This window comes from Sinocyclocheilus anshuiensis, unplaced genomic scaffold (genome assembly GCF_001515605.1).
Source record: "Sinocyclocheilus anshuiensis isolate Anshui unplaced genomic scaffold, SAMN03320099.WGS_v1.1 scaffold730, whole genome shotgun sequence".
NCBI lineage: Eukaryota > Metazoa > Chordata > Actinopteri > Cypriniformes > Cyprinidae > Sinocyclocheilus > Sinocyclocheilus anshuiensis.
This window is the reverse complement of record NW_015544160.1, coordinates 48,086-72,887: the sequence shown is the minus strand read 5'-3', so window position 1 is coordinate 72,887 and position 24,802 is coordinate 48,086. Positions and strand designations below refer to the sequence as shown.

General features: G+C 36.6%; 2 protein-coding genes across 4 annotated transcripts in view; one reads left to right on the top strand and one right to left on the bottom strand.

The window, feature by feature from the left end:
* The first annotated feature begins 1,046 nt into the window (after positions 1-1,046).
* Positions 1,047-11,806, top strand: LOC107695576 (extended synaptotagmin-3-like). Of its 2 annotated transcripts, none has more exons than XM_016495568.1 (23): positions 1,047-1,820; positions 2,836-2,877; positions 3,019-3,153; positions 3,271-3,347; positions 3,484-3,553; positions 4,282-4,371; positions 4,477-4,532; positions 5,164-5,284; positions 5,390-5,566; positions 5,654-5,736; positions 5,818-5,866; positions 6,037-6,126; positions 6,340-6,402; positions 6,524-6,583; positions 7,840-7,911; positions 8,018-8,104; positions 8,266-8,415; positions 9,973-10,361; positions 10,447-10,545; positions 10,638-10,769; positions 10,861-10,966; positions 11,096-11,145; positions 11,730-11,806. In XM_016495568.1, exons 1-23 carry the CDS (start codon positions 1,503-1,505, stop codon positions 11,767-11,769), a joined length of 2,556 nt encoding a protein of 851 aa, XP_016351054.1. In that variant the 5' UTR covers positions 1,047-1,502; the 3' UTR covers positions 11,770-11,806. The 2 variants fall into 2 exon arrangements, with proteins under 2 accessions (XP_016351054.1, XP_016351055.1); XM_016495569.1 differs by having other exon boundaries at positions 1,051-1,327.
* Positions 11,807-12,720: 914 nt separating this feature from the next.
* The window catches only part of parp14rs1 (poly(ADP-ribose) polymerase family member 14-related sequence 1), a 13,451-nt gene continuing 1,369 nt past the window's right edge, over positions 12,721-24,802 (bottom strand). The window contains exons 4-17 of one of the 2 annotated variants that reach the window (XM_016495564.1): positions 21,647-21,880; positions 21,289-21,516; positions 18,931-21,206; positions 18,470-18,703; positions 18,166-18,387; positions 17,954-18,032; positions 17,639-17,785; positions 17,425-17,487; positions 17,103-17,279; positions 16,102-16,308; positions 15,301-15,966; positions 15,000-15,142; positions 13,131-13,305; positions 12,721-13,021 (exon numbers count right to left, since the gene is read on the bottom strand). In XM_016495564.1, coding sequence (XP_016351050.1) covers positions 12,741-13,021; positions 13,131-13,305; positions 15,000-15,142; positions 15,301-15,966; positions 16,102-16,308; positions 17,103-17,279; positions 17,425-17,487; positions 17,639-17,785; positions 17,954-18,032; positions 18,166-18,387; positions 18,470-18,703; positions 18,931-21,206; positions 21,289-21,516; positions 21,647-21,880 — 5,132 coding nt within the window. In that variant the 3' untranslated portion in view covers positions 12,721-12,740. The remainder of the gene's footprint in view (positions 13,022-13,130; positions 13,306-14,999; positions 15,143-15,300; positions 15,967-16,101; positions 16,309-17,102; positions 17,280-17,424; positions 17,488-17,638; positions 17,786-17,953; positions 18,033-18,165; positions 18,388-18,469; positions 18,704-18,930; positions 21,207-21,288; positions 21,517-21,646; positions 21,881-24,802) is intronic. The other variant, XM_016495565.1, reaches the window with a different exon arrangement.

Here is a 24,802-nt window from a genome sequence, read left to right as displayed (position 1 = left end):
GGACTTTTTTTATGTTCATTAAAGGTGGGTTTCTATTTCTACATAAAATGTGTTTGATTGTGATTTAAACTGTAAAATGTACCCAGGACAGGCAAGGTGAGGTTAAAAAAATAATAGTGTAAAATAAATAATGTTTTATCATTTAGAGGATCAGAATTTAGGTGTCAGGAATGACAGTAGGCTAATTTCTCTCTCATTGCACTGCTAATGTATTCCAATAAAATATAATTTAATCCTGTTTTAAGTGTTTTTAAATGGTTCAGTGGTCTTTCTCCTCACCAATTCTTTCATCAGTTTTGAGAGACATGCAGTTATGTTTGTGGATGTCTTAGATTTCAGATAATGAGTAATAGCCAACAGTTACACAAATACAACTCCATTTCCAAGCCAGGTCAAGCTATTATCCGTAAGTTCATCAGTATGTAGCTACATAAAGCAGCTGATAAAAGTATACTCTTGTATTGGACTGCAATGGCTTTTAAACACCTCGAGATGGAAAAAAAAGGCAATTAAATTTGTACAAAATGCAGACATATCTTGAAAAATGAAAGTTTCATATAATAATAATAATAATGCATATTATGTTAAAACATTCCGCACGTCACGAAATAAATATCATGGTTTTAATTTACACTATTACCAAATAAACTTGTTTTTAAGCGTGTTGTCTTAAATGTTTGGTCTGAGAAAAATGACAATATTCTTTGCTATAAAGATTAAAAATCAGATTGTGCACATATGATAGATATCAACATATTTTACGTTAAAAGGAAAATATTAAACTAGCTAAATAAAGACTAAAAACCTTAAAGCTATTATAATCTATCATTTTAACGAATGCGTATTCTTCTTCTTGTTGTTTAAGCTAAATAAAGAGATAATAAAAAGCGTAAAGCTATTATAATCTATCATTTTAACGAATGTTGATTATTTTTCTTCTTGCTGTTCAAGCACGTTTCTTTCAAATCACACAAAACTAAGTTCATCCAAGTGAAAAAAATCGCCCTGCAATAAATCTCGGCCACTCACTCTGCATCAGCAACTATTTAATGCGACTTCGGCTACCTCCATGAACAGATCGCTTTCAATTTGCAATCACTTGGTTTCGAGGCAGATCCCGTCTGTCAACTAACTGCACTAATGTACTATTTCTCACACATAGAAAAGGGTGGAATTTAGGCGTGTCTACTTCGAGGTTGGCAGGTAAAAACCCAATGGATGGGAAACACGGAAGTTCGCAAAAACTGCCAGCTCCTCCACAATCACAGTTGGTTTAATGGAGATGAACTAAACACGACGGGTCACCGGGGATGCTGAGCGCGTCACGGTAAACGGTTTGTTCACTCTTTCGATCTGATGGTTGGATTTGATAGCTCAGATAGCCTGGAAAACCAACCCCAGCACAAAGATCGACAGGCGATGCATCGTCTTTGATGTGGATTCAGACTTCTACTACGTATCTGCGTCTACGTTTAAATCAATAACCAGGTTCCAGAGTCACAATGAGTGCTGCAGTCAGTGGGGGTCAAGAGCCCTCCATCTCTACTGGAAATCCAGGACTCAGTGTAAAGGATGTCAACCAGTTGATCATGGAGTTCCTGATGTTCATGATGAGAGCGATTGTCCTGTGCTATCCTGTATACCTGACCGGCTCGCTTGGACTCAGCATAAGCTGGATTCTCCTGAGCATGCTGATGTGGACCATGTGGAAAAACAACCGCAGGTGGAAAGATCAGAGGATCGATACAGCAATTGACTTTTTGGAAAACGAGAAGGACGTGATCAGCACTGAACTCAAAGCTATGAACATGCCAGCTTGGGTGGGCGGTCTTTTTGGCATGTTTACTGACCTGGAATAATAAGTTAAATGAAGTGATCTGTGCAACATGTATTTTAAGTAGTTGCAAAGATGTAGTAGGCTATGTTGCTGGGAAAACACTCTACTGTACTTTATTATATAGATACTTAGTATCCAAGCAATACTAGATGGTCATGAATTGTATGAGGTGTGGCTTCTCGTTGTATTGCTTTGGGAACATCACAAACAAAGGTGTCGGCTTGAGTTTCTTAATTAAAATACCCAGCCCTTCATACTTTAAAACAAGAATCTGACACACCCTTTAATGTGGTACTAAAGTTGAAAGACATATATCAAATGGATGATGTTGTTTATTGGAACTGCAAAGTTAAATTTTATAGTATCCAGCTTTTATGTTGCTACAGTTCTCAAGATTTTTATGTTTACAAACTCCAGTATAACCCTGAAGGGGTAGTTCTCCTAAAAATAAAAACTCTGCCATCATTTACTCCCCTTTATGTCATCCCAAACCAGTATGACGATCTTTCTTCTGGGAAACACAGGAGATGTGCTGCCTTTAGATATTGGAAGAATGCTAGAGACAGCATATTTGAATTTAAACCATTTTTATTTTGGTGTCAACTATCCCTTTAACCCTTTGTGACAAAAATAGTCATGCTGTTTCAGGTTGTCAGGTTGCTTATTGTCTTCTATATAAAATATCTGGGTGATATCGCGTACCTGATCTTCACAGTTGATTTAGATATTATAGATTACTGGCCACAGATATCATGACACCATAAAATAAAATTAAAAATGCCCCTTGAACCCTCTGAACTTTTTAGGGATTGATCTAATTCATAGTTCATAAAAAGCTGAAAGGAAAACAGAATTATATGGAATTTGATATGCTGAAAATTATATTTAAGCAAGTTGCAAGCAAGTGTTTTTGATTTCTAGACAAGCGAACCTTAATTTTGTGGTGAAATATTAATTATTTGTCTCTGTTCCTTATTTCTTTATTTTGTCCCCGATAGATACACTTTGCAGATGTTGAGAAGGCTGCTTGGATCAACAAGGTAAGATTTCTCAAATGTTGATTTGCACCTGTCATAATGCTGGCAAATCTCATAAATTTGTCTGCCTGTGGGAGTTTAAATTGTACTATTTCAGTATTTTTGCTGCTAATGCATGTCTATAATAAATGTGCTTGTTTGTAGATTCTTCAGCAAGCATGGCCGTTCTTTGGCATGTACATGGAAAAGCTTCTCATTGAAAACATTCAGCCATCTGTCAGATCGTCCAGCCCCCATCTGAAGACCTTCACCTTTACTAAAGTTCACATGGGACAGAAGGTATGATTTCGTAATCTGAGGCTCGGTGCCCTTAACTGCCAATAGGCCGTAGTAGCCCACTATTATAAATATTTCAGCAGTCAAATAAGAGCTTACAATTGTGTATTTACATTTCAGGCTCCAACTATTACAGGGGTACGGGTGTACACACATGAGCTGGAAACAAGAGAGGTCATCCTTGACCTCAACATTACGTGAGCTGTGACATAGAACTTCATTTTGACACCAGATTATCTTGCAAACCCATATATGACTGATATAATGTGTGGTTTTGCTACCATATATGTTCCTGAAATGTTTTAAGGCTCTCTTTCCTTTCATCTCCTGTAGTTATGAAGCTGATGTAGACATTGATGCAGATGTTAAACCAGCCATCAAAGTTGGAGTCAAAGGCCTTCAGGTTAGTGAAGGAATAGCTGAATTTAATGACAATAGATGGTATTTTCTTCATTTGATATTTAAGAGTTGCCTTTAATGTCAGGCATGGTCACGTTTGTGATAGTCACAATACCGTTTAAAAGTTTAGGGTTGTGAGAAGTCTTTAAAGACTTATGCTCGCCACAGCTGTATTTATTTGCTTAAATATACAATAAAAGTAGTAATAATGTGAAATATTATTGCAATTTAAAATAACTGTTTTCTCTAACTATTTTAAAATTAATTTATTTCTGTGATGGCAAAGATTAATTTTCAGCAGATATTATTCTAGTTTTCAGTGTCACGTGGTCCTTCAGAAATCTTTGTTGGTTTGGTGCTAAAGAAACATTTCTTATTATTTTCAGTGTTTTCAAAAAAAAGTTGTCTTGCTTGATTCTTTTGGAAACTGCTACTTTTTTTTTAGAATTCTTTGATGAACAGAATGTTCAAAAGAACAGCATTTATTTAAAATATAAATATTTTGTAACATTATAAATGTCTTTACTGTCACTTTAATCAGCATAATGCATTCCTGCTGAAAAAAAGTATTAATTTCATATTAAATAAATATATCTGTCTGTCTGTCTGTCTGTCTGTCTATCTATCTTACTGACCCTTACTGAGTCTCCACAGCACAGCAAAGTGAATGTATAAAACGTTAATGAATATGAAAGCAACTAAGAACTATGAATGTGTTTGTTTTCTTTTAAGCTTCAGGGAATGCTACGAGTAATTCTCGAGCCTCTGATTGGCCAGGCACCTCTTGTAGGTGGAGTCACCATGTTCTTCATTCGTCGTCCCGTGAGTATGGACATTACATGCAACTGGCTAGTTTAAAATAAAAAAAATAACAAAAGTGTCATGAGTTCATTAGCAAAACATGAACATTTTAAATTAAATTCTCAGGCTCTGCAAGTCAATTGGACTGGAATGACCAACCTTTTGGATGGTCCAGGACTAAGGTATGTTCATTGATTTTAATTATTTTGATCACTTAATAAATGGTTGAAAGGTCCATGCACATTTGTTGTATTTTTTTATTTTTTTATTTTTTGTAGTTTACAGTTCTCAATACACATGTATCAAAGTGTTTTTATCACATTATTTAATAACTTAAGCACTTTGGTCTGTTGTGCTTTAAATTGTGTGTTTACTTTGTGTTATCCAGCAGTCAACCTTGTAATCAGCATGAGCAACTCAGTCATGTTAAAGCTGGATGGGCTAAACAAAATGGAAAAACCAAACAGCTAGCTAGCTAGCCACCCTGGTTCAAAACTGCTTGAGGACATGGAATGTTGTCATACAAGTTTACATATAAACAAATGTGTATAACGTGAAAGCCTCCAGTACAGGGAGGGATAAATAGTACAGGATTATTGAAGATTAAAGATGTCCCTTTTCACTTAAATTAGAAATAAAATGACTTAGTTTGTGTTCCTGACACAATGTTAAGTCTCTCTTTGTTCCTCATTTTCCATGAATATTATATATCTTATAACACATTAAATGGCTGTTAATTTATTAATCTCCATGATCAAACATGATACTTAGTGTTTCTTGGCATGTAAATCTAAATCTCTGTTTACTCTCTAGTCATCTGTCAGAATCAGCCATTGTGGATATCATCGCCTCTCTCATGGTTCTGCCCAATCGCATGTGCTTCCCTTTGATTGATCAGGTCAAGGTTGATCAAATGAAGTTTCCTCTTCCTCGAGTAAGACTTGGAATAATTGGTTCCCACTGCCAAAATCAGCCAAAAAACTTTTTGTATGCTTGTTTTCAAAATGCAGAATAAGTTACACTATGTGAACATCTTTAGGGAGTTGTACGGGTCCATGTTTTGGAGGCCCGGGATCTTGTAGCCAAAGACACATACATGATGGGCCTTGTAAAGGGCAAGTCAGATCCATATACTGTGCTGAGGGTCGGAAACAAGCAATTCAAAACAAAGACCATCAAAGAAACTTTGAATCCACGCTGGAATGAAGTTTATGAGGTAATTTTAAGAAGTCCTCAATCTATCTGGATAAAGTCATTTCACATGTGAAATAGAGATCTCATGAATATCTGTTTTTTTAAATAGTTTGTCATTCATGAAGCTCCTGGGCAAGAGTTGGAGGTGAAACTTTATGACGAAGACACAGATGCCGATGACTTTTTGGGCAGGTAATGAGTATGCTAAGATCGTGGTTGTTATTTTGCCCATTTTATGTGATTTTGTGTGAGATGTTGGATTGTCTGCCACAGGTTTAGTCTGGATTGTGGGGATGTGAAAAAAGACAGAGAGATAGATGAGGTGAGCTTTAGAAAGATCAGAATTGTTGTGCCCCTTAACTTATAGTTGAACAAAGGATTTATTGGAATTTCTCTGTACATTGAAAAAGTGCTAAAATATACTATGATATAATATAAAACTTGTATAATTTTTGTTGTAGTTGTTCACCAAGTTCTGTCTTTGAATTTCAGTGGTTCACCCTGGAGGACATAGAGACCGGTCAGATACATATGAAATTGCAATGGTTTTCTTTGCACACAAACCCAGCACTACTGCAGGAGGTAAGCTTGTATTTCTTGCATTATAATAGTGTAGATGATTTAGATACTGTGCTAGATGGTTAAAATACCTGCTGTGATTTAAGTGCTGTATTTTCTAATAAAATGTGTGTGTGTTTTTCCCCCCGATGTGAACGTTATATTAAACTGTACAAATTAAACTGGATGGAATGTAAAGGTGTTTTAATGCATTTTTTATTCAATTTCACCTTTCAGACCAGTGATGGGCTCGCTTGTGCCATGTTGGCAGTATACCTGGACAGTGCCTCTAATCTGCCTGTGAGTATACATGTACAACTAAAAGACTGTCAGTTTATCATAACACAACCACAGCATGTGAGAACAAGTGTTATTTTGTGATATATCTCCTTTCTTTCTTACCATTTTTCTGTGCCTTTAGAAAGACCACCGTGAATTTACCCATAATGAAAAGCATGGAAAACCACCCAAAGAAGCTCGGGTAAGAAATGGCTGCTATTGTCCTTGACCTTATGTGGGAAGAATGAAGCACATAATGAAGTCACCCTTGCTAGAAATCGTGGTTGGGGGTGGGTTAGTTCCCCCTCAGTAGAAATCTCGGTCCAGGGGCACCTAGATCGGACCGAAAGGGCACTTTAGCATCTGCGACCTCCCTGTGCACACCACTATAAACACCATAAAAATACCACATACAGTACCAAAAGTAGTCTTCTAATGCCATATGATAGGTTTGTGTGAGAAGCAATCTGAAATGTAAATTAATTTTGCCCTTTTACGGCAGTGAGTAAATGATGACTGATTTATAATTTTTGAGTGATTTATTTCTCTAAGCGTTTCTGGAAAGTTTGTGTATTAGGCTTCCTCAAAAACAAGGTGGGAAAAAAAACACTTTTTCTTTCTTTTTCTGTTGTAGAGTCAAAAAGCTAGATATCTACTGTAGGTATTTCACTCTTATTCCATCTCATGCGTTTGGAATGCAGCCTCCTGCCATCTCGCACTGAATATAGAACATTCCAGAGATTATATCATAGCGTTGCAGCTGTAAGCATGATAAAGTCAAGGCACAGGTTTTAGTTACTGCTTCTCTGTAATTGTAGCAACCTGTTCAACTGGTTTCTACCACTGGTTCAGCTATGATCACGTTAACCACATATACATCATGCAAATTAAAAGGTGAAACATTAGGGCTTTTTCTTGGGCTTTTTCATAGTGTTGTAGTTTCATAATCATAATATCACCTCAGTGTCAGTTGATCACAGACCTATTAGTGGAGTAATCTGCTGGTCAGGACATAGAAATGAAAAACATTCCCTGCACACATTCTCAGTCAAAATTAAAAGTTTTTTTTTTTCTTCGCAACTGCCAGAACGACTCTTGGCATAATGTGGTATTTGTTGCACCACTAGCTAAATCATCCGTGAACTGCATTGCAATCAGTTCTTTTTTGTCTCACTGGAGACGTTTTTATGCTAATATGCATAATTGTTTAAATATATCACTGCTAAGTATTGGTACCTGACATAAATGGAAATCTGTGCTAGATTTTTTTGATGCTTTAGATTTTTTAATCCAGTAATCACAAACGAGTGGAAAGGTCAAGAAAAAGTCATGGCAATTCATGGTCATGACCATGAAAAAATATGGGAGTTAAAAATGTATTAAATTTTTTTAAATTATCAAAATGTTTCTATGACCTTAATTAACTTTATTTCCATCTGTGTCCATTTTAAATTGCAGCTTACCAGAAGAACTAATGATCCCAACTCATATGTGGAGTTTTCCATTGATCAGCAAAGTCAAAAAAGCAAGGTATGTATCTAATGTTAATCCACTCTGTTTCCCAGTTTTCGAACTCCATGAATCAGAAATGTAGAAGCTGGAGTGTTTTCATCTGTGTTTGTATTTGTTCTGCCAGGTTGTGTTTGCCTCAAAAGACCCAACTTATGATGAATGCTTCACATTCTTTGTGCACAGTGTGAATAACCAAGTGTTGAATGTTGAGGTAAACCAGTCTTAAAACCATAACCCATTTTACAATATTAAAGAAGAACGAATTATTCTTGTTCTTCTATACACAAGACTCGATAACTATAACAAACTCATAGTATTATAATATAATTAATAGAAAATGATGTCTCTCTTTCGTTTACCCTGTGGCCATAGGTAAAAGAACACGAGAAGAAATCCTCGCTGGGCAAACTCACTCTGCCATTGGTCCGGCTGCTCAATGTATCTGACATGACCATGGACCAGCGCTTTCTGCTTGAGCGCTCCGGAGCCAACAGCCAGATCAAGATGAAAGCTGTTCTCAGGGTGAGTGAGTGAACTACAGCAGCTGTTTTTATTTTCTTCTAGATTTCACAAGCCCAAACACAGTGCTAAAACTATCATACAAAAAAAAAATCTTTACACTTTACCTTAATGTTAAATGCAATAACATTAATTATCATTAAATAACAATAAACTTTACAGCATTTATTTATTTCGATTAATAATAAAACATTACAGTTTGCATAAATAATTTAATATATTTATAATGAATATGAATTTAAAAAGAACAGTAGTATATTTAAATGTATTAACCTAGATTCATAAATGGTGTCAAAATTGTTGTTCAGTGTTAGTTCATAATACCTAATGCATTAAAGGGTTAGTTCACCCAAAACTGACAAATCTGTCATTAATTACTCAGCCTCATGTCGTTTCAAACCCGTAAAACCTTCGTTCATTTTCGGAACACAAATTAAGATATTTTTGATGGAATCTGAGAGCTCTCTGACCCTCCCATAGACAGCAATACAACTGAAACTGAAACTGAAAAGTCCAGAAACGTAGCAAGGAGATCTGTAAAATAATCCATGTGACATCAGGGGTTCAATCGGAATTTTACGAAGCTACGAGAATACTTTTTGTGCGCAAAAGAAAAAAAAAAGACTTTATTCAACAATTCGTCTCCTCCGCATCACCCTGTAGCGACATTTTGGAGAGTATCGGCTGGACGTAAACAGCGTATGCTGTTCTGTGTCAGCTGCGTCACGCCGAGACGAATTGTTGAATAAAGTCGTCTTTTTTTTTCTTTTTTCATCCGCAATTATACGAAGCTACGAGAATACTTTTTTTGTGCGCAAAAGAAAAAAAAAAGACTTTATTCAACAATTCGTCTCCTCCGCATCACCCTGTAGCGACATTTTGGAGAGTATCGGCTGGACGTAAACAGCGTATGCTGTTCTGTGTCAGCTGCGTCACGCCGAGACGAATTGTTGAATAAAGTCGTCTTTTTTTTTCTTTTGTGAACAAAAAGTATTCTCGTAGCTTCGTATAATTGCGGATGAACCACTGATGTCACATGGATTATTTTACAGATCTCCTTGCTACGTTTCTGGACTTGGGAACATTTCAGTTGCATTGCTGTCTATGGGAGGGTCAGAGAGCTCTCAGATTCCATCAAAAATATCTTAATTTGTGTTCCGAAGATGAACGGAAGTCTTACGGGTTTGAAAAGACATAAGGGTGAGTAATTAATGACAGAATTTTCAGTTTTGGGTGAACTAACCCTTTAACTAATTTGAACAAATCTAACCTTTTGTGAAGTGTCACAATTATATTTTTCCCCTACATTTTTAAAGTTCATAAGTGTTTATTTTGCTATCCTGCCATCTATAACCCGATCAGAACAGACCTGTGTCCCGAGTTTGAGTCACGGCCAACCAGTTTAGAACCACTGAGCTGAAGAACAGCGAAAAATGTTTATGTATATATTTAAGTGTTCTATTACATATCAAGACACAGATTACTATAATAATGACTATAATGTTGTAATATTTGCTGGGATAATGTTAACAATGACATTATATCTGTCGTCTCAATTAGATTCTTACGTTGGAGAAACGGGAACCAAAGGTTGTCACTCCACCAGATCAGGCTCAGGAAAAAGTCTTCTCTACCCAAACACACCCTGAGCCTCAAACTCCAGTTCCAGCTCAACCTGTACAGGGCATCCCGAAAGTGCCTGTTTCATCTGTCCCACTCTCCAGAACACAGACTGTTCCTGTCCCTATGCCATCTTCAGTCAGCTCCTATAATGAACTCCAAGCGGAGTATACTCCCTACCGACGAAGCACTTTCGTGAGCACAGAGCCGCTGCGTTCAACCCCCTCCACCCCCAGTCAAATGCGTCGCTATGATTCCCACAGCCTGTTGTCGGAGAACTCTATAGCTTCTTCTCGCTTCGATCTAACAGACAATGCTACTTATCCAGAGTAGGTACAATCTGGTGCTGCTTACAAATGTTGTGTCCTACAAAAAACTTCAGATTTAACTGACAAGTTTATATGTTCATTGAAGGGCCATCTTGAATCATCAGGGCAGCTTTGGACAGATCCAACTCACATTGCGTTATGCCACCTTAAGGAAACGGCTCATTGTGATTGTTAGCAGCTGCAAGTAAGTTGCTTATCCCTCTTTTTATTTAACTTGTAATCATTGTAACTATCACAGATCAAAGAATCATAAGAACTATGATTTATTCTACTTAGGGATCTGTTCTCCTGCAGCGAGAGGGGCTCTGATACTTACGTCCGCATGTATCTGCTGCCTGATCAGACGTGGAAGCACCGCAAGCGCACTTCAGTTAAAAAGAAGACCGTGAACCCCGTCTTCAATGAGACGTTAGAGCATATTTTCACCTCTTGAAAACCGAGTATTTTCATCTTTTGTTGGAAAAGTTTCAAAGATTTCTAACGTAACTCTTCATCTCAGATTTGAGTTTGCTGTGTCAATGGAGGAAGCGAGAACAAGAAAGTTGGATGTTGCCGTCAAAAACAATAAAATGCTTCACAAAAGAGAGCGCAAGGAGATTGGAATGGTAAGTAGATAAAGAACATGGATTGACATGGATATATGAAGAAAAAACATATATCAAAAACATTTTCTAATATTCGGGACATTTCCTGACTGTCACTTTAAAAAATTTCATTTTATGCTTTTTCAAAAGGTTTTGATCGATATGTCTGAAATGGATCTCATCAAGGGTTTCACAGAATGGTAAGGACAGCAAATGTGGTCAGCTAAGATTTTTTGTGGCTTTTAGAGTGTAACAGTTGGATTCCAGAAGTAAAAACGTCCTTTTCTCCATAGGGAAATAGATTTTTAATGACAACTTATAAAGCTTTAAAGACCATTGTGAGCTCAGAGGTTGTTTATTGATGGGATGTGCTTTTGTTGAAACCATCTGTTTGCATTATTTCGACTTATTCAAAATAATCATGTTTAACAGCACAATTTATGGTGAAAAACTAAATGACCAAAGATGCTGTGAAAAAAATTCCACCAGTCAGAGTCACGGCCAGCAAATTGCACTAAAAGAGCTTGCAGGGAATGCCCACTCCCATGAAACACAGGGAATGTTGGCTGGTTGGTTTGGTTCATGGCTTATAATGCTTTAATTAATACTTTTTAAAAATCCTTATGGGAGAAATGAATAGAAAAAATACTTCTGAAACCCACGCCACTGAAAAAGTGGGCATGCACTAATGTACTCTGTTGCGCAGCTGAATCTTTTAATTTATAAGGTTTAAGTGTGCAGATGGTGTATGTTTATGTGTAACTTTTTCTCTGTAATTAAACAGGTATGAACTCACTCTCCCTGGGCTAAAGAAGACAAATTAGGAGAACACAAAATAACTGAGCAAATGTATTATTTTTGCTCATAATTTTATTTTTACCTGCTGAAAGCTACTTAGATGAGACAGACTAAGCACTTTGACACTGACTTGGTGATTTGAATACATAATTCCTAAATCAACACAATATTTCCCCCATCATTATTTTGTGTCTCATTGCTGATATTGACATCATGCCATACTCTGTTTTTACATTCATTTTCACTGAAATTAATTAATTTATTAATTAATAAATTAATTTTTGGTGTGTGTGTGATACAGTAATTCTTGACATGACAGAAGGTTATCTGGCTTTCAATATTTCTCAATGTGTCTGTCCAAGTATATATAAGATTTGGAGTTTTTCATTATAAATATTAGTATGAAGACAAGTATATAGACAAATATGATTTTAAAACTTAAAACACAAAGTATTATTTTTGGTTGTTATATTGGAATTCAAGAATCCCAAGATCTAGTTTTCCAATAATATATCTTTAATATGTCTACTTTCTGGACAAATCAGAAATTTAACTGTATTGATTTATTTTTATATTCATAACTAAGATGTGGAATAGCAAACATACTTGTTGATTGTGCCTATAAACGTTTTTGAATGCCAAAAAGTATCAGTTGTATGTTGTGTAAGGGTGTAAGAATTTACAATAAAAGAATTTGAAGTTTTGAAGATCTTTATTTGCAGAGCAGTTTGTTTACATTGCCTGAGGATTGTGTTGTTTGTGCATATCTAGTGAAAATATCACCAGGATTAACAATTTTGTAAACTTTACAGTAGAAACAACAGAAAATTATTTCATAAGGCACTTGCAGTTTTCGTAATTAAAGCCCTTTCAAAATGTAATGATTCAATAAGACGTTATGGGTAGGCTACTATAGTTTCATTTAAAAACCTTCTTGATTTTATCGAATGTGATCCAATCTTCGGCCTCACTGTGTAAAATGATTGATCTTCAGTGACTAAGTGAAAGTGATTAAATATTCAGGATAAGCATTATCATCTCGGAATACCACAAAAATGGTAGGCGCATTAGGGTTGTCCACAACTGTGTCGTACTGGTCAAAGCTGGCATTTTTTGCAGGTGGCACAAACATCGTTGAATTTCCTGTAGTATAATCACCCGTAAGGACTCTGCAGAGGTACATGTGCTTATGTCCCTGAGCATTTGGCACCGAGTATGTGTTATTAGAAGAGTATCTTGCATTGACTGCAAAGTAAGTGCCTTTTCCATATGCTGTAGCTGTAACAAGAAACATTAAGAGATCAACAACACATAAATCTAACACTTCAAATCAAGTATGATGGAATGTGAAGTTTGAATATTTAAGTGATTGTAGAAAATGCTTTACCATTTTTTCCTGCATAGCTGCGATTAAAGCCACTCTTTTCGATGTGACTGATAGTCTGCTCACTGGTTCCATGAAAGAGTCTTTTCTCATTATTTTGATGACCATTCTTTTTTTCCATGACACTTTTGTTATTCTGGTAGTTCCTCCACATGCCAGGATTCTGGATTCGTTCAATCTACAGAAAACAAATAACAATCCCATAATGGATACAAGTATGAAACTGAGTTGTCTGTGATGTTGCCACGTTTATTTCGTGGCCGTTTACAATGTATTGCACTGCATGTCTAATTCAAAAATTCGATCCACCTACAATCACCCTAAAAATTCTATCTATAACTATGGGTTGAAATCCTCTAAAATTGAATGAACTGTTCAGAAAACACAAAGTAATATTTTAGGAGAAAAATGCATTTTAGTTAGCAATGTTCAATTCTGTATGTTAAAGGTTTAGTTCACCCAACAATGAAAATTAGACTGTGTTTTACTTAGCTCGAAGCATCCTAGGTGTATATGACTTTCTTCTTTCAGACGAATCCAGTCGGAGTTATATTAAAAATGGTCCTGGCTATTCCAAGCTCTATCACTGCAGTCAGCGGGTGTTGCAGTTGAACAGTCCACAAATCGTCAAATAAAGCTCGCACATTCATAATAAAAAGTGCCCCAGACGGCTCCGGGGGATAATAAAGCTCGCGCATTCATAATAAAACGTGCCCCAGACGGCTCCGGGGGATGAATAAAGGCCCCCTGTAGCGAATCCATGTGTTTTTTTAAAGAAAAATATCCATATTTCAAACGTAATAAACTATTTTCTCTCACTTCCGTTATCTTTCATATGCGGAAGGCGTTCCCGCGGATGACGCAGCACGTATGTGCAGCGAGCATGCCTCTGAGGTATGCTAGTCTCGCGAGTTTGTTTGTAGGAACAAAGGAAGCAAAGTTTCCTTACTTTAGCAAAGGAAAACTATTCTCCTCTTGGTTTATATCAAAATCCTCCAACATTTTTCTTTGCAAATCCTCAGTTTGTACTTCTAATTCGTGACCGGCGTTTTGTTTTGTTCTCTCTCCGCATTCGTCACTAATCACGCAACGACGACATGCTGCGTCATCCGCCGGAACTGCTTCAGTGTAAGACAGTCAGCGGAAGTGAGAGAAAAGTGTTAATTTCATTTGAAATATGGATATTTTTCTTACAAAAACACATGGGTTCGCTACAGGAGGCCTTTATTCACCCCCCGGAGCCATCTGTGGCACGTTTTATTATGAATGCGTGCGCTTTATTTGACGACTTGTGGACTGTTCAGCTGCAACACCCGCTGACTGCAATGATAGAGCTTGGAATAGCCAGGACAATTTTTAATATAACTCTGACTGGATTCGTCTAAAAGAAGAAAGTCATATACACCTAGGATGCTTCGAGCGTAAGTAAAACACAGTCTAATTTTCATTTTTGGGTGAACTAACCCTTTAATGCGAATCCAGAATTTGAGATTCAACTCAAAATTTACAAATTTACTGACAGCCCTAGAATATATACTGTATATATATATACTGCTGTTCAAAAGTTTGGGATCAGTAAGATTTTGTTTTTTAAAGAATTTTCTTATTCTCATCAAGTCTGCCTTTATTTGATAAAAAATACAGAAAAAAGTTTAATATTTTGAAATTATATTGCAATTTAAAATAACGTTTTTTATGTTAATATACTTTAAAATATAATTTAATCCCGTGATGCAAAGCTGAATTGTCACATGATCCTTCATGAAATCATTCTAATATGCTGATTTAGTTAGCAATGTTCAGTCCTGTAGACTATCTAATAATTAATGAATAAATACTATACAATACCATACAATAAAATGACATGCATACCTTCAAGACTTTGTTGCTAGGACAAGTGGCCTGGAAGAGGCCATTTACCTCTTTGTATTCTGTGCTGGTTGGTTGCAAATTAAACTTTCTGCACAACTCGTTATGTGCCATTCCATCCCAGTACTGTGGAATATCTTCAGTAGCTAATGGAGAAAAGCGTCTAGTTATTTAATATGATGGTAAAATCTACACCATTAGTTCCAGTGCAGTATAATAATTTATACATTTATTAATTTTAATTCATTTTTATATATTTATTGTTTTGTTTTTCTTATTGATAAATTATACTACATTTACATACCTTTCAGTTTGTCAATGCGTCTGATTTTCATCTGGTTTCCACCAGTGGTGCACACTGCTGGACCCTCAGGCAGTGTGACCTGGTAAGTTTGGCCTTGGAAGGAAATTCTGATGTTTGCAGCTTGTTTACCAAGGGCCTTTTCCAACTCAAAATTTGTACGTTGATCAAAATTCCTAAATTGCCCACTTTGTTCATACTGCCAATCAACAAGCTCACTTGTGTAATCCATTTCTTTTTGCAGTGTCTCTTTCTCTTTGGCTGTTTTGAGCATGTCTTGGATTTCCTGAATGGCTTTTAGAACATCTCGGCTGAGACCTTGTATTATCAGTGTGGCCTGTCCTGGGGTTTCTTCTGAACCTTTATTCGCTTTGTATTCCAGCCTTATAGTCACATCTATAGTGCTTTGCAGGTCCTGGATTCGCTGTTGGTCTTTATCTGATAAGGTAAGTATCGCTGTGTCTGTGATGGACTCGAACACTTGTTCCTGATCGATCATACCCTCTAAGAAACGCTTTGTTTCATCCACATCTGCTTGTGATGGTCCACAGATAGAAAAAAATACTGGATCTACTTGCACGCCTTCAGTGACAAAGTCTTTGCCACCATGTTGTTTTATTTCTTTCTCCCAAGATCCAGTGAAGAAGGATTTAACATTAGCGGCATATGCTGTGTAATAAATAAAATTATATATCTTTGTTGTGAATGACCTCATGAGAATGCATTCCTGAACTATTCTGTTTTATTCATTAATGTTTTAAAGGGTACTCATGTTCTATAAATGTAGGTGGAATGTCATCATACCTTTGATCTTTGACCAGGTACTCTGCTCTTGTTTAGCAGGTCCAGTTTCTTGATTCTGCATGCTTTTGTGGAATTCAGGGAGCATTTGGGCCTGGAACACAACCAGTCTGATCAGCTTGAGAGTTGACTGGGGAGTTTTTCTTATCATGTCCAGTATACCATCCAACATGCAGTCTGCTACTTGACCCGGAGACAACCCTGCTTTTCCTAGGAAAAAGAAAGTCACGACTAAAATCCATGTTCATGTTTATAGTGAAAGTTTTGCATTGACAATATAAAGATAATGTTTCAGTTAGGGCTGCCAAAATTAATGTAAAGTAAAAAAATTAATAACTAAAAACAAAAAACTTATATATAATGTACATTACATTATAATAACCACTTATTTATTTATAATGCTAATCCACAATTTGAGATTATGCAATTTTTTATTTTGTACTGACCTGAATAAAATATTTCACATAAAAGATGATTACATGTAGTCCACAAGAGAAAATAATAGTTGACTTTATAAAAATGACCCCATTCAAAAGTTTATATACGCTTGGTTCTTAATACTGTGTTGTTACCTGGATCCACAGCTGTTTTTATTTATTTTATTTTATTTTATTTTTTTGTGATAGTTGTTCATGAGTCCCTTGTTTGTCCTGAACAGTTAAACTGCCCACTGTTCAACAGAAAAATCCCTCAGGTCCCACAAATTCTTTGGTTTTCCAGCATTTTTATGTATTTGAACCCTTTCCAAACATGACTGTATGATTTTGAGATCCATCTTTTCACACTGAGGACAACTGAGGGACTCATATTCAACTATTACAGAAGGCTCAAATACTCACTGATGCTCCAGAAGGAAAAACAAATGAACAAAAAAACTAACATTACTACAAATTGCATTCATATATTTTCTCTTCATATGTAAGGACAGTCTTTTTTTAACATAAAGATTGACAACACTATCCCGTTTCTTTCTTTCTTTTTTGTCTTGTTGAGTTTGTTCTCACCTGTACCAATAGCTGGGAATGCAATGGAGGTTAACTTTTCCTTGGCACACATTTCCAGTGCCTTTTTAACATGGCTTTGGATCATACCAGCATTGCTTTGTGCTGAAATGTGGATGATCTTTTTACACTGTAAATTCCCCGCTTGAGTCATTATGAGTCCACTTTTAGCCTGGGCCCCTGGCAACACACATGAACTAGAATTATAAGACATGTGCTAAAGTTTTAGAGCATGTGAAAAGATTATTAAATGATTAATTAATATTTCATTCTTTTTTCATTCTTATTAAATATTTTAGTCAAGGAATGAAAACATGCTTCTCACCGAGTTGCTGGCACTCAGCTTCTACATTTGGACCAGCCTTATCCAAAATAGCCTTTGAGACACCTTAACCATTTGAGATAAAATTAGTTTATTTTCTCTGTTTCAACTCATATTATTTCTATCTTATAAAATGAAGCAGCAAGCAATTCTAATCAAAGTCATGAGTATAAAAAGCATTAACAGTTTTCTACTAATTCAGAATTAGTAACTTTACCTGCTTTCAGTGTAAACTCTTTATTGCTGGAATTGACAATGACATCAGTTTTCTCTAAAGTAATATCACCATTCAGGACCTGAAGTGTTACTCCTCCCACAGTAGTCTCGTGAATCCCAGATTTTGTTATGACCTTTGAGAAGGGGCCTGTAATTTCATTGTAAAATACAACAGAACTATATAAACATTAAGGAAATGTATCATAATCAGGGGGAACTGACTGACTTCATTCATCCACTAAAAACGACAGTGAGATCAGTTAGTTATAAGTGATTGCACAAACGGTTGGATAAGAAAAAGTGACGTTTTGGGCACCTGTGCTCTGCGGCTGTGTGGGGTTACTTGCTGAGGCAGACTGGCCCAAAAACCTTTTGCTAAACTCATCTGTGAATACCTGTTGTGGGTGACATATAGTATTAGTGAAGTGAAAATAACTAATTATTATTGTACTAAGTGTCAAAAATCTGCAGATGTGGAATTCCACATGGATCTAAAAAAAGACTGATATGACATCATACATCTTGTACCTGAATGGTTTGTGTATCTTTGGGGTGAAGAACAAATACCACTTCCTTCACATGCTTTGAACTTCTTTTACTGCTAAACTTGAAGGCTGAGTCCAGCATAGTGCAGACCACCAGTGGCTTTGGAAACCCCAGGTTTCCTGTGCCAATGGCAGAGAATAAAATGGAGCTCTGCTGACGTTGCTCTGCCAGACTCAAACACTTATCCATGATATCCTCCAGCACCTGCTCAAACCAAATAAAAACATTTATATAAAACAGTTTTTTTTTAACTACTGATCACCAAAAATCAATCAATGAGTATTACCTTCTGCTCATTTCCTTGTCCCTGATTCCAGTGTGGCACAACAGCATGGAACACCAGTTTGTTCTTCAGGTTTGCACCTGCTGTTTCAAAGACTGCTCCAATATTGGCAGAGCCTGTGACTTGCTGATTGAGCAGAACCTGAAGCTGAGGACCAGCTGCTTTGAGAAGGGCATTTGAAATAGCTCCCACGCTGAGATTTAGGTCACTACTGAGAGTGTTCACAACGACGTCCATCTGCACAAAAAAGCAGATATTTACAGATGCATAGTCAGCTCAAATCATGTTCCGACATTCTACTTCAAAATTAACAAAAAAATTGAAACTTTTGAAGGAAAACAAACATAAATAAAACCCTCTCAAGTACATCTCTCTCAAGGACATTTTGGCATTTCAAATAGAAAATGAGCTTCAGCAAAAAGTAAGACACCAAATAAAATTATGTGTAACAATACTGAACTCACTGTTGTGTCCTCAATGTTTCCTTTCATAAGGGTGATGGTTAAACCTTCTTTTGTCTGAAAACTTTGTGATGCTCCTTGAAAGAGTGTGGCAGTCTGGTGTTGGCTTGGAGAAGAACTTGCTTGGTTTTGGTTTTGCTGCTGGCTGCTTGAACTGCTTCCAGATGCCATGCTGTGGGTGAGCGCACTGACCCCATAAACCTTCTTCACTGCTGCTTCTAAAGCTTGAACTGTCTTATCATTATTGTCAACTAGGTGAATCTTCTTCAGTGTATTGTCCTCTTCAACAAAATCACAGAACTCTTTTATAGCTTTCACAATGGTGTCTGCACAAAGGTCCAGTGGGAAACCACCACCAGATACACCAGAGCTAATGGCTGGGATTGCCAAAGACTGGAAGCTTTCTTGATCTGCCAAATTCAGACTCTTTTTCACAGTTTTTTTCAGGAGCTTTTCAGACTCCTGAGGTTTGTAAATATTATAATTAGGTCCTATTGCTAAGATGACATGTTTGCATCGCAGCCGCCCTCCTGCATTGAGGAGAACAGCATCACCTGTTGTCAACTTCCGTTTTTTGACAGTCTGGTTGCAGTCATTCTGAAGTTTAGGACCAGCAGCATCTGAGAGGACCTTGACTAAACCTCCATCCAGTAGGAGGTTCTCTTTGCATCCACCGACCACTGCATCCACTTGAAACGAGCACATGTCAGCTTTGTTTACTGTAATCTCCATTCCTTCATGTGTTTTATAATGATAAACAGGTTTTATTATCAGTGATTGAACTGTGTCATGTGGGTGGTCGTACTCATCTAGTAACTGAACCAAACAATTCATATTTGTCTGGACATATGTAACACACATTAACTCTTTCTCCTTGAAAAACTTCTTTGCCCCTGGTTTAACTATTTTCATGGTGCAGTTATGCACAGATCTAAGCAAGTCCTCAAACAGAAGCACACACTTAGAGACATGAAGCCTTGAGCCACTGATCACAATGTCTTCACCTTTGAAGTCCACATTCACATTACCTTTCACCTCTTCAAACCAATCCTGCTTTTTATGATCTTTTATGAATGTGACAACAGTCTTGTGAGACTTCAGAGTTTTCTCAAATTGAGAGTTTTCCTGAACAAAGTTATGTAACTCTTGTTCAACATTGGTAATGGAATCTACAAAGCCAGAAACCACCACCTGGTTGACAGTTGTCTGTACTGTGACATTTGTGACAGTGTTTTTTATGTGAGAGATTAGGTCATGCCAGTCTGATCTTCCTAGAACACTGGGATCTTCTACACTGAAGCTCAGATGACCCAGATCTGTCTGCAATTGCTTCTCACCAACACTCAATGCATTGTCTGTTTTCCCAACAAGCAAAACTCTCTTTCCATCAGCTTCTAATGCCACATTGATTCCTTTGTTTAAAAACAAATTGTTGGTCATTTCCTCTACATCCTTGAAGAGCAGAAAATCTAAAACAGATTGGTGGAGCTCAATTGGTTTATGAATCAAATTAAGAACAGCCTGCAGTATCTTATTCTTTGTTTCCAGCACCTCATGTTTCAGACCGTAAAAAGTTAACTTTCGGCTGTGCACATGGTATGTGATGTTCATTTCTGGAAATTTGTCACAAATTTGCTGCTCCAAACCATCACGGAGAACGAGATTGTAAATGGATGGAGTCATACTGGTTTCACCCGTCTCACTGCCCTTCTCCCTTTGGATTCTTTGGGTGACTCTCTCAACAGTTTCTGTCAGAATTCCCTCAATCCTGTTCATATCTTCTTTCAGGCCGGCTACAGTTATTGTTCCTTCATCCACATTGGGAACCATTGTGACAGCCTCTCCCACTACTGCTTTTTGGATTTCAGGTTGTATCTCTGTCCACGCATCCTTCTGAATGCAGAACTCAGTGGATTTAAACTCAGATGTTAATGATAAAAACTCAGAGAGGACATTTTCTCTCCATGTCTGAATGAGTTTTCTTGTCTGCACACCATTGTTAAGTAGGGATTGAGAAGGACTGATCTTCACTGCTGAGGACTGAAAATCCATCTCACAAAAATGACTGGACATAGCTTGCTTGATAGAATCCATAGATTTTTGGTTTTCCTTTAAGTGGTGCCATACAGCTCTATCAATCTTCTGAATAAATGCCTCTGGAAGTCTCAGGGTGGGTCTGTCTTTACCATATAGAGCTGTTTGTAGTGTTTCATAGTATGGCAGTACTCTGAAAGGCTGCTTTTTAAGCTGATGTTGCTCTTTGAGGACTCCTTGCACATCTGATAAAGCACACATTGTTTAGTTTATGCATTTGTCAAAATGAAATTCAACTAATAAATCAAATGCTACTACTTCATGTACCTTCAAGATTTGTAAAAGTTATTATTGCTGACTGATCTGTTTCAAATGTTACCCCGTCATCCTCTACTTCTCCAAATTTGTCAAAATACAGCATGACTAAGTCAGAGTTTGAGTTTGGAGGTAAGCCTTCAGCTTTCACTTTTGAAGTCATCTCAAGCAATCGGACTTTCATGTTTTTCTTCTTAATTATTCCATTGTTTGGATAGGATACAAAGAAATGTTCTGCAGCTGTGGAATCAAATATAAGTAACAGGAAATAAGAGCACGGTGATCACCACTAAGACCTTAGTAAAAGGCTAGAATTTTGCATGCACATCTGAAGAGTACATTGTGTTGTGGGATACAACCCATGACTTACACTTGCTATTGGAAAATGCCACCACAGCACAGTTACTCTCTGGTATCATTTCGATGTTGAAGTCTTTTGACTCAGCAGAAGATCCTTTCAGGATATTTTCCACCAGCATTGTCAGAAACTCTTGACCACTGTTTTGGATGTTTTCAATTACAGCTGATCTAGGGGTTGTATCTTCTTCCGTTTCCTCAAGTGGCTCAACCTTCTCCTCTTTTTCTTCTCCGCTCTGTGGTTCACCTGAATGTAAAAACACTATTCACTTTGAAACGTTTTAACTATGCTGATACAAATATATGTAGAATTACTTCAATTTGAATTAATTTCAGGATTATCATTTAACACTTAACATGTAAACTTGGGTATCGTGTTTGTGGTAGGGTGTCATGCAAATTACCATACTAAAACCCAAAGTATACTTCAGTTTTGATGCAAAAGTTTGATGCAGATGCGTACAGCTGAATGCACATCCTTTCAAAGTATACTCCATTTGATAGAGTGTGTGGATGCACAGCATTTAACACATGCAGTAGGAAATTTCATATTTGTCAAGTGTCTGTGCTATTTCTTTCCAGACGTTATGACCAATAAAAAATGTCTTTGTATTTGTTTAAACTGAGTTGTGGGTATCTTTTTACCCAGTCACACAAGCGCTCGTCAACGCAGGTGCCTATTGTCATTCCACCTCCTGTTTAAAATCTGAAATAGTGGACTGGGTCAGTGTTAGTGCATTGTGGACAAACTAATTAAGTGCAAAAAATATTCAAGGCATTTGCGAGGTCAGTGCGTACTATGCTGATGATGTAAAGATGATTTTTTTTTTCAAAGTATACATATCATTTACAAAGTATGCATACAAAGTATACATATCATCAATTCATTTTATTACACAACTAGAATACTTGATTCTGATCATCAATTTGTAATGGAGGCCAGCTGGTAAGAGCTGTGTGAGTAAACCTCACTCCACTGTTCTTAAGGGATGCACTAGCGACTGATGCTAGAGGCTGCGGTCTTTAGCGTCCTTGTCAGTGTGCTTGCCTCCCATCGCCGTTTTAAATCCTGCTTGGTGATCAAACATTTACTAATATGTCAGAACCCCTCTGGTACAGTCGTCCATGGCAATATTGTATATCATCTGGGTAACTAACACTGGTGTCATGAACAAATGGGCTTAAATATGGCTAAAATATTTATGAAATGTAGTCTTAAATTTAATTATGTAAATTAATGTAAATTATAAATTAAATATTACTAATAATGTTAAATATTCAAAGCCATACATTGTAAAAATAAACATTCCATGTTCTTATCTGCTCAGCATAGTGTAGTATAGCCTGCCCGCTTAATAAATCTAATATTGTCTTTGATCTTTTGATAAAAACATGCAATTAATAAAAAAAAAATCACATTTGTAATATTTACCCTGAAAACGATCACTTGTTAATACAATAGCAATGCTAACACACTGGAACAGAAAACCATAGACTGTAAAAAAAATAATAATAATAGATTGATGACACATCTCTACTCTCTTCCACTAGTATTTTCCTGCCATGAGGGCATAAACATTTATGATGTAGCCTTGTGCACTTACTAGACCATCTTATTAGTTTTTAATGATGAGCAGGACTCTTGCCTTGAACATTCATCAGTGCGATAAGAACTATGTAAAATGACAGAAACCATCTTTGGGATAAAAATATTTTAAGTGTAACTTGATTTTTTAGTTTGGCTCATGTCCCATTTGTTTACATGGAGAGGTTAAGGTTTCTGACCGGTACTGCAGCCAGCAACCTGGGGGTGATTGAAACATTTTGGCTTCACTTTTCAGGACTTGTGCGGCACTTGCAGAGAACTGAACTGACTATCACTCAGTGATAGGTGACCTACTATCATGGCCCTGAAGTGTTACTAGGATTACAAAGGGCTATCCTAGGCGGATGCTAGGCTGGGGCCCCGGCACAGCCCCCCCAACAAGGATTTCCTAATGTTCCTGTTTTTTGGTGTCACTTTCATTAACACTGAAAAACAACGATTAAAAACTTAATAAAGTGCCTAATATGTGGCCTGTTAACTAGTTATATTATGGGGGAGGGGTCAAGTAACACAAGCACGCAATGCGCAAACTGTGCGCAAGAGTTATGCCGGTGAAAGTAAAAAAACTGACAGAGCTTTCTAACGCTGCATTAACGACGCATATTCTCTGAGAGACTAAACTACTTCAGCATATGGTGATAACGGTATATAACTGTCTTAAATTATTCCCTAATATTTCTCTTGTGGCCCATATCGTGAAAAACATGAGAAGAAACATATTTCGCGTTAAACAGGTTGTTTTTGAAAATCTGTGCACGAAATAAAGCTGCTCTTAATTTTCATTGATGACTGTAGTGTTAATAATTTTAATTATAGGTCTATAATTCATTATATAAATTATTAGACTTGTTTAAAAAAACTTTTTAAAAACATTTTCAATGAGGAGTAAGCTAATAGCCTAAACTTTAATTATCCTCATAACGCGTCATGCGGTGATGCGCTATGAAATTATTGCGGGGCAATAATTTCATGTAATTTAATAATAAAAGTAACCTAATAATAATAACAGGCCTAATAATAAGAAGAAGAATTTAACAGGCCTACATTAATTGGAAATGCTAAATCCTCTTAATATTGCCTATTTTTGATGCTTTTGACAATATCTCTGGCTATCGTCGACACATGATACGACACATCACAAAAATGGTTAGAATGTACCATGTTTTCCTGCCAGTTGTCATTGAGAGTGACTGACACTTGATGGTCAGAAAAAATGACTAAATAGATATGTGTAAAAATAAATAAATAAATTAAAAAAACAATAAAAAAGAAAAAAAAAATCCCTACTTATGTGCCTTCATAATTGTATTAATTTGTAAGTGTCATATTTGACAGTTGGCATTAGAAGTTATATCACTAATAACAGTGGCATATGAGAAGTTTAATACCACAGAAAAAATGTAAAATGTGCCTTTTTCGAAGCTGCTGTATAACACAAGGTGGCTGAAAATGCATGCTATTTAGATATCTTAAGCTTAGGCGTTCATTAATTTCACTCAGTTTATTTAGTTTTTTAGCACCCCCTCTGAACTGTTAAGCCCCCCCCCCCGGCACCCCTAACAA